Source organism: Pleurodeles waltl, chromosome 5 (genome assembly GCF_031143425.1).
Source record: "Pleurodeles waltl isolate 20211129_DDA chromosome 5, aPleWal1.hap1.20221129, whole genome shotgun sequence".
In the NCBI taxonomy this organism is placed as follows: Eukaryota; Metazoa; Chordata; class Amphibia; order Caudata; family Salamandridae; genus Pleurodeles; species Pleurodeles waltl.
In genome coordinates this window covers 725,256,817-725,271,399 of record NC_090444.1, presented here as the reverse complement: position 1 = coordinate 725,271,399, position 14,583 = coordinate 725,256,817, and the positions used below count along the sequence as shown (strand labels likewise).

The following is a 14,583-nucleotide window of genomic DNA, read 5'->3' as shown; positions in this document are numbered from 1 at the left end:
ACAGTGTTTTCTACTTGTACTAACTGTATATACATATTCTCATTTTAATTACATTTTAGGGCCAATAAAGAAAGGCATGTAAGAATACAGTAAAAAAGTACTACAGCTGTACTCATTCATATACTCCTACAGGTCTTTGTGAATTGGCCCCCAGAGTATAGCTTTGCAAGGCATCGGGGATGTCCACAATGCCTGGCTTTCAGTTGAGCTCTGATCAGCTCACAGAGCACGTATATTCAATGTCCTACACGTACTAGCAGTGAAAAACCTCCAAAGTCATTGTTCACTGTGACAGGGCTGGGTTTCCCATAAGAAAATACTAGGTTACACTATAAGACCATATAAAGCTTAATTTCAGACCGGGAACAGCTATTACTCATTTTAATAGTAATTAAAATATAACTTTATGATCAAGTCAGATTTTATATTACTATTTTAGAAATGACACTTTTAGAAAGTAGTTATTTTCCAACCTAAGACAAAAGGGCCTTTCGGCCCGTGTTCAGTGTTACCCGACTGATGCCGGCTCCACTGTGGTGAGATGCAGATTGCCTCCAGAGAGAGGAAAAGGCTTATATGTGGGGAGGTGTTTTCTTCCTTCGGCATTATGGCTGTTAGACCTAGTGCCATCAGCGTTGTTTTCCCTCTAACATTTTGCCTTGATACCTCCTGTTTTTTCTGACTTTTTTTGTTGGCTTTAGGATTCTGCACACTTTACCACTGCCCACCAGTGCTAAAGTGCTTGCGCTCTTGCCTTAAAACGTGACAAGATTGGTGTATATCCAACTGTCATCTTTAATTTATTTTTAAGTCCCTAATAAAAAGGCACTACCTGTGCCAGGGCCTGTAAATTAAATGTTACTGGTGGACCTGCAGCACTTATTATGTAACCCACTTAGCAGCACTTTAAACGGGTCTCAGGCCTCCCACTGCAGCCTGGGTGCATTCAGTTTTAAACAGGCATCACAACCTTGCAAAATTACTTTCTTTTTTACTATATATGCCCTGCACAGCCCAGCAGACAGGGTGTGGTGTATTTGGACATGTACTTTTAAGTTTTATAGGTCCTGGTAGTGAATTAATCTTAAATTCATTTTTTACTACTGGAAAGCGAAGCTCTCACAAAGGATAACATTGGAGGTACCTTATTTCAATTAAATAGAGTTATTTCCAAACAGGAACAGGTAACTAGTTCATGTTTGGTTTCTCTGAATTTCTACTGAGAAACCCAAAATGGTGAAGTTGAATTTTAAATTCTAATTTTGAAAATGTCACTTTTAGAAAGTTAACATTTTCCTGCCTTAACCATTTGGTACCTGCAGCCTGCCACTAGGTCATGTGACTGTGTAGTTAGAAATTTGGTGCCTGCAGCCCATCTCTAGGTCATATGACTGTGTATTTGGCAATTGGGCTTAGTGCGAGACGCGCACACAACGGGAAGCTTGTGTGCGACTGGGTGGGTCATCATTGGCAGGATGGGAGGAAAGAGCTGTGTCCGGACACACTTACACTTGAATAGGCTGTGTCCTGTCTCCACACAAAGGGATGCATACTCCCTGTAGTTAGTCTGGAGCCAGGGCCAGGAAGGCCAGGTACCTGTGCACTACAAAGATATGCCTTTAGAAAAATCTTCCCACTTAAAAAGTCCCACTGAGCTCCTCAATACACTTTTGGACCTGTGGATACTCAGCCCTTTCAGTAGCACATCACTCCTGCTTTCTGGCAGTCACTCTGCTGGACTGCTGAAGGACTGCTGCCCTGCTGTGCTGACTTGCTATCCTCTTTCTTTGATGAGAATGACTGGACTTGTAGCACTTGAACACAGAACCTAGAGTGACTCCAAGGGCTAGTTAGCTGTGAAGCCTCATGGACCTGCAGCTGTATTCTGCCATCTATTAGTCTACCCTGCAAAGTGGTGCCACCCCAGTCTTCGACTCTTGGAAGTGGGCTTAAGGTGCTTTGCCAGCCTCTGTGGATCCAGCATACGCGACATCTCCTCTGCTGCGCATCACAACCCAGTGCAGAACCAACGCATCTCCGCTGCTGCATAGACTGGACTCATTGCAAAGACCTGCATCACCTCCGCAGCCTCCAACACCTCGAGCTGCTACTGCAAAAACAAATCCTCGGCATTCCTTGTAGAGGGCAGCCTTGATGGCAAAGACTGGCTCCACATTGCAGCCTCACAGCTCCTGGGAACCAATGCATTGCGGTGGCTGCTTGCTGCATCCACGATGCTGGAATGTGCAGCACAAGCCCCATTGATGGATCCTTGACGTAGGTCCTTGCATTGCAGCCTCGCCTCATTTCAGTACTCAATGATAGCTTCATTTTTAAGGTACTATGTATGGTGGGCCTCACTAGCTCCTTGTAGCCACCCCATGCTCCATCGTGGTTGGCCTGAACTTGTGACTTTGCAACAGGCTGCCACTATCAAATATCTGCAGTTTGCTCTGTGTGCTCTTTTTAGCACTATTTTCTCTGAAATATGTAAGACTATCTCTCCTGTTGTACTGATTGGATTTTTGACAAGTGGGCCTTTTTTTATTTATTAAAGCAAGTCCTATTTGTCTAACGTAGTGTTGGAGCCTTTTTCTGTGATTTTCACTTTAATACTGTTTGAGGTGTCGCACAAATACTTTGAATATTGCCTTGAAGGTAAGCCTGACTACTTCGTGCCAAGCTACCAGAGGGTTGAACATAGGTTAATTTAGGGATGTCATGCCTCACCCTGACAAGAATTGTGGTTACTCCTTGATCAGGGCTCACATTCCAGTCAACAACCCAAATTCTTACAATGGCCTAGGGGCTTTTTTTAATCCCCATCTCCGCTTCAAAGGATGCCTACCATGTCACTGGTATCTCACACCTGGGCCTGCCTCTTGTCTTGCTAGCCAACTTGGCTTCTATCTAGGTGGGAGCTGCCCAATAACTTATTTGGAGTGGCCACAGGGAGGGTTACCCATTACCACAGGTACATCCTCTGGATGGACACAGGACGCTCTGACCAGGGAAAGAAAGATTCTGCCATGTTGCGTTTAAATTGAGAAGGACTCTATGGGATAGTTTACAGTAAAACACAAAATAAGTGCTGCAAAAGTGGTTTAGTTCACCCCTGAGAACCTTTACCCCATTGCTTAGAAGCGGTGGCTAGCCTGTGGGTGTTGCAGTGGTTTGAAAGAGTACATAGCACTGCCTGTCCTACATTGGCTGGTTAGCATGATAATACACCCACACAGTAGTGTTTGGTGAATGTGTGGAATATGTAGCTGCTATACATATGTCAGCTATGGAAATATTTCCCAAAACGGCAGTGGTTGCTCCCTTGGTGAGTAGTGTGTGAAATTGAGACACAACCTTAGGTAGGAATTTAGGGTTGGTACGAAGAACCACATTATCTCTTTGTATTTGGAAGAAAGGTTCTTTTAAGGTTAAAGCCTGGAGCATACTAACACGCCTAAGTGAAGTGATGGGGACTAACAATGTCACTTCCCAAGGTAGAAATTGAAGAGAGCATGAGAGCAGTGCGGTTCAAATGGGGGACCCATGAATCTTGTAAGTACTACATTAAGATTCCAAGAAGGTGCAGGAGTCGTCCTTGGTGGAATCGCTCGTTTAAGACCTCCCATGAAGTCTTTGATGACTAGAATTTTGAAAAAAGAAAGGTGCTGCCTATTTTGTGGTTCAGCAGCTATTGCAGCCAGATGCAGCTGTAAAGTAGTATACGCTAAGTTAGCCTTCTGTAAAAGGAAGCAGGGAACGTCTTGTACTGTGGCTTTAAAAGGGTTAAATTGTTTTGCGCGGCAGTAGCAAACAAAAGTTTCTATTTTGTTGCATAGTGGTGGGTTTGCATGCTTCATTAAGAATATCCATACATTTGTGTGGCAAGTTAAGGTAGCCAAACTCTATGACCTTAGGAGCCACCCTTCTAGGTTGAGGGTTTTAGGGTCTGGGTGTTTGATTTGTCCTTGATTCTAAGGGGGATGGTCTGGAATGTTGGGGAGCTTCTCATGCGGAACTACTGAGCTCTAGTAGTGTTGTGAACTAGGACTGACATGCCCAAATGGGAGCTACCAGCATCACTGTGAGAGACAATTGCTTGAGCTTCTGAAACAGAAATGGAATAAGAGGGAGAGGTGGAAAAGCGCAAGCAAATATCCCTGACCAGCTCATCTATAGTGTTTCCCTTGGATGGTGGGTATGGAAACCTGAAGGTGAAGTTTTGACATTTTGTGTGCAGAAACTTCTATTTGAGGCAATCACCACTTTTGGAAGATTGACTGGAGAACTTGTCGCTGGAGTTTCCCTTTTGTGTACTTGTTGCTGCATCGTACTGAGCAGGTCTGTAAAGTAGTTGTCTGTTCCTGGAAAGTATTCTGCTAACAGGTGAATACTGTGATGTAAAGCCCACTTCCAAATGGTCAGAAACAGGAGTGAAAGTTAATGAGACCATGTTACTCTTTGTTTCTGTAGGTAATACATGGCTGTCATATTGTCCGTCTGGACTAAGACAACCATGTGAGTGAGGTGAGGAAGGAATGCTTTCAATGATGTGGGGATTCGGTGTTTGGCATCCCAGAGACCCTGAACTGTTAGGTCTAGTAAGTGTGTACCCCATCCAGTCTGTGCTGTGTCTTTTGAGAGTGATGTGGTGAACAGGGTAGAGAAAAGGCTGACCTTTGAGATAGTGGATTTCCCACCATTGAAGATAATGGTGAGTGTGGAAGTCTATCAACACTAGATCCTCCAGACGATCCTGTGACAGATCACTGACAAGCTATACATTCCTATAAGGAATGCATGTGTAGTCTTGCGTATTTAACTATAGCAATGCACAAAGTCATCATCCCTAATAGACTCATAACCATCCTCACTGTGAGTTCGTGGTTTGTCTGAAACTGGGGCAGTGCTGCCTGAAAGTTCTGGATTCGTGCAGTATAGGAGTAGGCTAATCCTGACCTTGTGTTTAGGATTGCTCCTAAATGTGTTTGAACCTGTTGTGGTTGCAGGTGAGATCTGTGGATGTTGATAGTGAAGCTTGATCTGTAAAGAAGATCTATTGTCATCTGCGTGTGTTGTTGGCACTGATTAGGGCTGGCTTTGATAAGCCAGTCTTCAAGGTAAGGGAACACATGGACATTTTGTCTGCGTAGATGAGCTGCGACCACTGATAGGAATTTGGTGAACACAGCAAAGAGTGATGGTCAGCCCAAATGGAAGTACCTTGAACTGGTAATATTTACCTGCTATGACAAATCTTAAGTATTTGCGATGTGCTGAATGTATGGGTATGTGGAAATAGGCATCCGTCAGGTCTAGTGTAGCCATGAAGTCATCAGGTAGGGTGACCATATGGCAGTGCTCTGAAAAGGATGCGCTTGTTTAAAGGCCTGAGATCTAAGATTGGCCTTAATGACCTCTCCTTCTTGAGGATTAGGATGTACAGAGAGTATACCCGAGCCCTGATATTGAAGAGAAACAGGCTCTATGGCCTCTGAGGGGAAGGGCTTGGACCTCCTGCTTGAGTAGTGTTTGATGTTCCTGCATTAGTCTGTGAGGGCAAGGTTAAATGTAGGGCGGTGTAGTAATGAGCTCCAGACAATAGCCATGTTGGAAAATGGTTAATACCCATTTGTCTATGGTGATGGTATCCCAGACTGGGTGAAAATATATTAGTCTGCTAATGACAGTACTGTGTAGTCGGGCCGGAATAGAGTAGCCACTGTTTTTCAGTGGATGTTGCTCCACCAGAGGCGGCTCACTTGGCCCTACCCTTTTTTATTTCCTCTGAAAGCCTCTGTAGTAACCCGTGGTGTAAGAGGCCTGGGGTTGTTTCTGTTGGGAGGTGGATGCCTCTGTGAAGAAGAACTTATAAGTACCCCTGTAGTTTGGGATGACAGGAGCCCCTGGGAGTGGTAGTTTGTAACACTCCTATAGCTTTGGTGGTGTCAGTATCTTTCTTCATTATTTCTAAGGTAGAATCTACCTGTGGGCCAAAAAGATGCTCTTTATCAAAAGGCATGTTAAGAACTGCCTGTTGGACCTCCGACTTAAAGCCAAAACACCCAAGGCCAAGTGTGTCGCCTAAGAGGAACACTAGTATTTATTCCTCCATCTACAGCATCTGTAGCATTAAGGGTGCAATTAATAGAATTGTTGGAAATTACCTGCCCCTGTGTAACAATTTGTTGATCCCTCTTTCTGTGTTCTTTTGGGGGGTACGGTAGGAGTTCCTCCATCTCGCCCCAGTGGACTCAATCAGAATGGGCCAATAAGGCCAGAGACTTGACAGTACGTCATTGGTTGGCAACCTGCACTGCAACCCTCTTTCCAGCAGCATCTACGCATTGCTTTCCTTTTCTTAGGGAGGGGGGCGGTTCCTTGCATGCGTGGTTGTTACGATGGAGTCTGGTGGCACTTGACTCCAAATTAATAAGGGGATTGAAGGCACTGCCTTATATTTTTTGTCCACCCTAGGGGTGATGACCCTGGCTCTGACAGGGTCCTTGAAGATGTTGTCTACATGTCCCATGATGCCTGGTAACATTGGCAGATACTGTGTGTTAAATAGGAAATCCTGTTTGAGGGATTCTTTGTGTAATTTGATATTATTGAAGGCTGCCGCTCTAGCAATGACCTCCTAGTAGAAGGTTGCATCTTCAGTAAAAGGAGGGATGAGCAGAGTACAGGTTGGGATTGTTTGGTGTAGTGGGATCCTTATCATACATGTCCCATGGGTCAGGATGTCCTAATGGTCACCCTAGCACACCAGTGTCCAACTATGCTGACAACTGAGGTGGGGTGTCCAGTGCATCATGTCTTGGTGAGAATGGATGAGGAGAATGCAGGGGCATGGAGGTGATTGTCCTGGAGAGGTAGGTGGTGAAGGAGGTGAGGATGGACAAGACTTGTGGCCTTGTACTTTGATTTTTTCCTGTGAGGAAGGGGTAGATACAATACCTCCTCAAAAGTCAATTTCTTCTCAGAGGAGAGGAAGGGAAAGTAATAATTCGACCAGTCCCCACTTGGCTCTGTATTTTCCTCTGGTGAATGTCCAATGTCTCCAGAATGGGCTCGACTGGAGATGTGGAAGCCCATGATGTTCGAGTCTTTCGGCTGCAAAGGTTTCGGTACCAAGTGTTTTGGCATCTAAGTCCGAGGCTTCGTCGGTGCGAAGGGAAATGGAGTCAGCTGCCGGGTCGGAACTGAAGGCCAAGTCAGTGTCGAAACATGCTCTGGGTCCAAGGATGTTGATGCACAAGGCTTGGCCTTGATAGCAATCTTTAGCACCGGGCCCAAGAGCGGAGCTTCCAAAACAGTTTTCAGAACTCACCATGCCCAGAAGCAGTGGTCGTCCAGCAAACTCGAATTATGGAAGTGCTGAAGCCACAGATTTCTTGGTCAGCTTGGGTGGAGGAGCATTGGAGCAAGGGTCACAGTACTCACAGTCTGGGCGGATGGGACTTCCTGCATCTCCATGTCTACCTCCACATCAGAGCCGGAGCTGTCCTCAATCGAGAAGGTACCTTCTTCCTCAACAGCTGGTTCTTCTTGGGTGTGTTCTTTGCCAAAGAGGTCGGAAGTGTCATATGTGGGCTTCTTTGACAATTTGCGCGAATGAGCCCTGAGGTCCCAAAGTGTCTTCTTTGATCGAAACGATTTACAAGTGTTGCAGTGGGTCTCCTTGTATTCAGGTGAAAGGCACAAATTGCACACAAGGTGTAGGTCAGTGTGCAGATATTTCGCGTTAGAGTGTGGGCAGAATATAAAAGGCTTGTGTTCCATCCCCAGAAATGCACATTTGATGGGGCTGGTGATATACTGAAGGTAGGCCCGAACCAACACATTTTCATTAAGGTGCAGATGTGGAAAAGCACGACCCAAAACAATACAGTTGAGGATAGTAAAAAAGAAAAAAAGAAAAAAACAAATACACTAAGAATCCAACCAAATAGAGTTGAAGCACAGAGGAAAGGCACAAAAATCTGAACCCAAAGGCAGAGAGAATACTAACAATGGAGTGGATGCCCATAAGCAATATCACAGAGAGGAGTCATTTGATCTCGCGACTCAAAAGACTTCTTTGAAGAAAAACAACTTGCACTGCTTTCAAACACTTGATGGTAGGAGTACACGGAATATGTGTATCTATAGCCACACATGCTCCTGAGCCTAAATTTTTATAAACCTGGTATTGATTTGGTCACAGAAGAGGAGCATGAGAGTTGGGGCACTCCTTCTCTCAGCACCAAATATGTCCAAAGCTCAGTGGCTGCCATGCAGGTTGCCCCTCTTACAATATCAAATGGGCTGAGGGCACGTACTGGCAGGCCTAGATGAGGCAAAGAGGGTAAACCCTCATTTAGGAAAAGCCCAATAAGTTCCAAAATCAATTGTATTCTGATTAGGGTTCATATGTGAAATGAAATTGAGCATTTTAAAGTAGACGAAAAGGAAGAGCTACCACTTCCCTCTACATCTCCAACTCTTGGGATGCAGTATCGATCCAACATCCCCTATAACATCAACTTTATGCCAACATTGGGCAATGATTGTAGGTCTATTAAATGCCCTTTAAGCTTGGGGAGTATGGAGGCCATGACAGAGACTTACAATCTATCTGCAATGCCTCTTTCCGCACCTAGCCTTCCTATGTCCTCTGAGTTCCCAACAATTGACACCCACAACAAATTGGTAGATTCTTTAAATATGATTTTGACCAAAACTATCACAAGGAAACACCCTACTCCCGAAACCCAAAGTAATGACTCCAACTCATGGTACGCAAGGATTGTAGTCTGGCTAAAAAAGCTCTGGTGACTGCACTGAAAACCAACACCCCGGGTGAAGTCCACGCAGCTTGAGACAGTTATAGGACACTAAGGTCTGCATGGCGCAACGGAACAATGCTAGATGGAGTGACTTAGTGGTGGCTGCAAGGATTGGTGATAACAGGCTCTTCTAAAAATTATTGCCCATGGGAGGGCAAGTTCTGAGACACAGTTTATTGCTACCTGAACACAGAGGCTTGGGTGAGACATTTCACCAAATTATATTACTACGCTCCAGACGACTCACTCTGTCCCAGATCCCACCCCTTAGATATACATTTTCCTTTTGAGGAAACAGAGGCAGCTATTGCCACGATCAAACCAGGCAAGGCACAGAGTCCAGACAGAGTCCAGTCTCCCGGGAGAACTATTATGCCATGACTTCAGTTTGGGTCCTATACGTTAACAACTTGAGCAATGCCATACACATGGGAGCTCTGATCCCCGACGCAGAGATAATTCCCATTTATAAAAAAGGGGGACCGGATAAGTACTGGCAACTATAGACCAATCAGCCCTTTGGACATCTTGCAGAAAGTCTATGTAAGAGAACTGCTAGGAAAATTGAATGACTGGATCAAGGATGCAGAAATTCTGTCCCCCTCCTAGACTGGGATTAGACCCAAGGTTAATATCATAGAACAAGTCCTGAGGCTGCTCCTCATTGTCTGGAAGTACACAAAGCTGAGAGAAGGTCATATTTATATAGAATTTGTTCACTTCAAAGCAGCTTTTGACCTAGTCCCCAGGGGATTCCTACGGGCTTTGTTAGAGAGCCTAGCAGTCCCCAAAGGTCTTCTTGGTCAACAAATAAGGCTATACCAAGACAACAATGCTCAAGTGCGATGGGGTCCTCAGGGTCAACTGACAGACCAAATTCCAATACGCAGAGGGGTGAGACAGGGTTGTGTGCTGGCCCCTACTCTTTTTTTCACTTTTTGTAAACAATTTCATTGTTGACTTTCTAGGGGTCTGGAGATTAATGTAACAAAAACACAATTCATGATAGTTAGGCCCCACCAATCTTTTAGAAACGTCCTGGCCCTGAAAAATTAGAAACTGGAGCAAGTCTACAGATTTGAATACCTGGGCATTACGCAGGCTAGCAGGGCTTTGTGTTCTCCTCATATTCAGCAGCAAAAGACAGTGCTCCTACACCAAACTTCAACCTTCTATAAAATATATCAGAGAACAACATCAAGAGCCTTACTGCCACCAACAGAGACATGCAAACTAAAGGTTTAATCAGCGGCCTTAAAATAAGGCTGAAATCTGGGGTCATGTAAACACTGATCCACTCTCCTTGAGTGAGAACAAGCGTATCTATTCTCTTGTTCATCCCCCTGAGAGCACACCTCTAGTACACGTGTTCCTTGAATTGACACTTAAAAGGGTGAGACAAATTGCCCAGCTGAGGGCTTTCTGTTGGACCTGGCTCTTTTTGGAGGGTCATCAGCAAAGTTTTTGCCTCCATCCTCCTATTTTGTCTGACTAGTGTGCATTGGCTTTAGGACTCTGGGCACTTTACCACTGCTAACCAGTGCTAAAGTGCATATGCTCTGTGTAAATTGTATTGGTGACTGGTTCATCTATGATTGGCATATTTAATTTACCTATAAGTCCCTAAAGTGCCTAGGGCCTGCAAATCAAATGCTACTAATGGGTCTGCAGCACTGATTGTGCCATCCACATGAGTAGCGCTGTACACGTTTCAGACCTGCCACTGCAGTGTCTGTGTGTGCAGTCTGGCATTGCCAATCAGGCCCAAACACCTTTCCTTTTACTACATGTAAGGCACCCCTAAGGTAGGTGTTCAGTAGCTCCATGCGCAGAGTACAGTGTATTTAAAAGGTAGGACATGTACTGGTGTGTTGTACAAGTCTTGATGGTGAAATACTGCCAAATTGGGTTTTCACTATTGCAAGGCCTATCTCTCCGACAGGTTAACATGTGGATTACATTTAAATTCCTCTTGTGGAGGAGATAGAGATATGAAGTTTGGGGTCTCTGAACTCACAATTTAAAAATACATCTTTCGGTACAGTTGGTTATTCGATTGTCTGTTTGAAAATGACACTTTTAGAGAGTGAACATTTGCTTGCTTAATCCTTCTGTGCCTCTGCCTGCCTGTGGAATCCATGTCTGGGTCAGACTGACAGTTGGGATGTTTGTGAATTCCCTGTAGACAGTGACACAAAGGGTGCTGGTGTGTAGCCTTTATATCCTGAAGTCTCCAGAGCTAGACTGGGAAGGGAGGAGCTGACACCTGCACCTGAAAGGGCTGTGCCTGAAGCCAGGCCTGGGCAAGGCAGGATCTTGTGAACAACAGGGACTTTCCTTTGAAGTTTACCTACTTCAAATGCCAGAACTGGTATAAGTAGTGGACCCAAAACCCCAGATTTTTACAATACTTCTGGATCAAGAGGAACCCCTGCCAAGGAGAAGAGCTGAAAGAGGAGTACTGCCCCTTTGCTGGGCTGGCCTGCAATTGTTGCTTCTGCCTTAAAAATGATAAAGACTGGAATTCGCTGTGTATCCTGCTTGTGAGGTTTCTTCAAGGGTTTGGAGTAGGGATTGCCTCCTGTTAGAAGTCTCAGGGATATCAAAGACTTCAGCTTTTCTGCCTACAGCACTGGGACCTGTGTGTTTTGTGCTGCAACAGAAGACAAACCACTGCGACACAGTCAACGACACCACTGACTGCACCGTGGCTTGATGATGCCACTGAGCTGTGCAGCACCTCGCACCGCAACCCTGCTCTCACTGATGCTGCCACACAGCTGCTGCTTGCACCGTGACCTGTGGGCCCCGCACTGCCTCATCGTCTTGCAACCTTGGCTTCCCCGACATCGCACTCCATGCTGACACTGATGCCTGCACTGTGGCCTGAGGACACCACCCATCAGGCACACCAAGCACTGCCCCATCCCACACCACAACCCTGGTCCACCGACACCAGCGCCATCGACTCCAAGCATCATCAACAGATGCCCCTGTCTGCACCACGACCAGTGGGCACCGCACGGAGCCTGCCCTGTGCTGCACCGCCACCTTGGGCCTACTGACCACATTGCTTCAGCAACAATGATGCAGCTGCCTACCTCACAACCTGGAGAAACCGCATGTCACACCGCCCCATTTCAAAATGCAGTCTTGGTCTCACCAACACCGCAGGACACCATCACCGGGCCACTACCTCCACCATAACCTATGGGCACCGCACGTTGCAACGTCCTGATTTGCACCAAGGCCCCGACGCCATCAACGCTAGCACTCCTGACTTCGTCATCAGCCCGGAGTTCGATCTGCAATGTGTGTGACTTTAAGGATCCGACAATCCCTGCATCGACCTCTGAAACCGACGCACGCAACGCCACACTCTGGATCTCATTGCGAGGATCATGACACCCTACATTTCCAAGGTAGTGTTTGCGGGTCTTCCTGACACCGCAGCTTGCCAGAGCTGCCACGGCCAGCCTGAACTGTTGGATATGTTTTTCACAACGTCATGATAGCCCCAGACGGAGCTATCAACTTCAAGGACCTATATTTTTAAGTTCATTCTTGCAACATTCATATCTTTATTATTGTATGTTGGATATTTCTCATTTAGGTCGAGTTTATACACGGATAAATATTGGCTTTTTTTTCTAAAACTGGTGTGGCGTTTTGTACTGTTTTCACAGTAATACTGTGTGTTATGTGCAAATCCTTTACTCATTGCTTCTGAGATAAGCCTCACTGCTTGTTCCAAGCTACGAAGGGCGTGAGCAGAGATTATCTGAGCTGGTTATCTCCCTTATACTGACTAGAGAGAGAGAGGGTCCCTACCTGGACAGGGTGCAAACCGACTGCCAAATAGAGACCCCATTTCTAACACTCTTATGCTGGTTGAGTATTTGGACCAAGGAGGAGCTCAAGCCATACTGGAATGCAGTTGAAGAACTGTTGGTGCTTGATAAAGACCTTACTTTTCCGTAGTTAAAACTTATCCACTCCTGGTTTATAAGGCCGGGCCTACGAACCTTCTAGTCCGATCCAAGTTCCCACCACATAACCTCAAAGAAACAGTTGAAATCTCTTTACTGGGAGTATATCCTACTAGACTCCATCAAACTTGCACCCTAGGGAGAAGGACACACCAGTTTCTGCTCATCAAGGAGAGCCCTCAATACAAAGCCTGCCTAGACATCCTTCAACAGCAGTTGGCAAAACTCTTGTATTTAATGTTTCGATACAGCACAATGGACATAGGGTCATTCACATCTATCGATAACACTGGCAGGAGTCTCATCCCTAGTGACATCAGGCCAATGTCTACCCAGTCACCTAAAGAAAATATGACATGTTTTGTTCTTCTGTCCTGCCTGTACAAAGCCCAGCAGTAAAGGAATTCACCCACTGTGTAACCAGTTAGGCATTAGATGCCGCGAAGAAGCTCTAAGGGTGTTGAAGGGTGACACATCTATTACTACTGGTTATGTTAGGAAAATATTTATTTGCAGTATGGTTGCTGAGTAAAGAAAAACACCAAAAATGTTAAGTCTGTTGGGCTGGTCTCAAGCTCAGTTAGCATCAAGCATACCAGTTTCCCTTTACCCACCAGCCCAGCGAAAAGCAGCCTATCTCTACATAATGTAGTTGACGGAACTGGGCATGCACCTTTATAATTTTTTTCTTTGACTTATTTTTTTAGACTGCTGATTAACTGCACAACATTTATTAACCATATTATCTGCACTTGCAATTTTTAGTACACACCAGATTGGCTGGGTGGCTGCTACAGCTCATCTTTGATTTTTTTTCCTGTCTCCTGCTTTTATGCTGTACACTGACACAGTAGCTTGATAGAGATGAGTTGTCGGACTGGCCATTATTCCAGTTGCTCAAACGTAATACTTACTTTACCTTTACCGCAGTTCCTCAAGAGAACAGCCCAAAACTTGTACAATTTATTAGCTAACACTTGCCGTGTATTTTAATTACACCACTTTAGGAAGCCTGAACAATCGTCAGCACGTAGGAAACATAGCAACTATACTAGCACTTTCTGACATACTTCTTTTAGTAGTGTAATAATAATTTGCACATGATAGCTTATTTTTTGCTGTTTCATGTAATGATTGTACAGTTTGCAGTGAGATTTTAACTAATGTGTGCGTGTTCATTGTTTTTAAATAAAATGTTTAACAAATTATTGTATATTTTAAGGAATGGACTTTCCGAAATAAACATTACTAACTTTGAACAGTCAAAAATCTTACCTTATGTATGTGTCGTAAATAAAAAGAAGCAACGAATGACAGCAAAGTGTGGCTTTTATCCTATTAAAAAAAATCACAAAGATGATGTGAAGGTCAAGAACATTTTCCAACATTCAATTATTTTGATCATTTGAGCAAGGGAAATGTTTGACACTTGCCCAGCCTTTGAAATCATAATTAAACGAGGAATAGTTTTATTTTTTTATTGCAGTACTCCGTCATTAGTATCATGAATACGCTTTCTCCCATAAAACCTAAGGACGTCTTTGAAAGCTCTGTGAATGAGAAAAGATTAACAGCAGTATATTCTACACAATTTCGTATGCAAGTATTGAATTGTTGACTGATGAACAGCATACACTTATTTTCAAATTCCCTACTTTCCGGTTCTGCTCCTGGTCAGTGGCTTCAGGAATAGCAAGGGGAGCTTTTTTTTTTAGTTTTTTTTTTTTAAACATAAAAGGTTACTTGATCCTCCAACAAAAACT

The 14,583-nt window shown here is 44.7% G+C and overlaps 1 protein-coding gene across 1 annotated transcript in view; it reads right to left on the bottom strand.

The window, feature by feature from the left end:
• The window catches only part of LOC138295990 (formin-2-like), a 686,093-nt gene that overhangs the window by 172,011 nt on the left and 499,499 nt on the right, over positions 1–14,583 (bottom strand). The window contains exon 12 of the mRNA XM_069234685.1: positions 14,096–14,155. Coding sequence (XP_069090786.1) covers positions 14,096–14,155 — 60 coding nt within the window. The remainder of the gene's footprint in view (positions 1–14,095; positions 14,156–14,583) is intronic.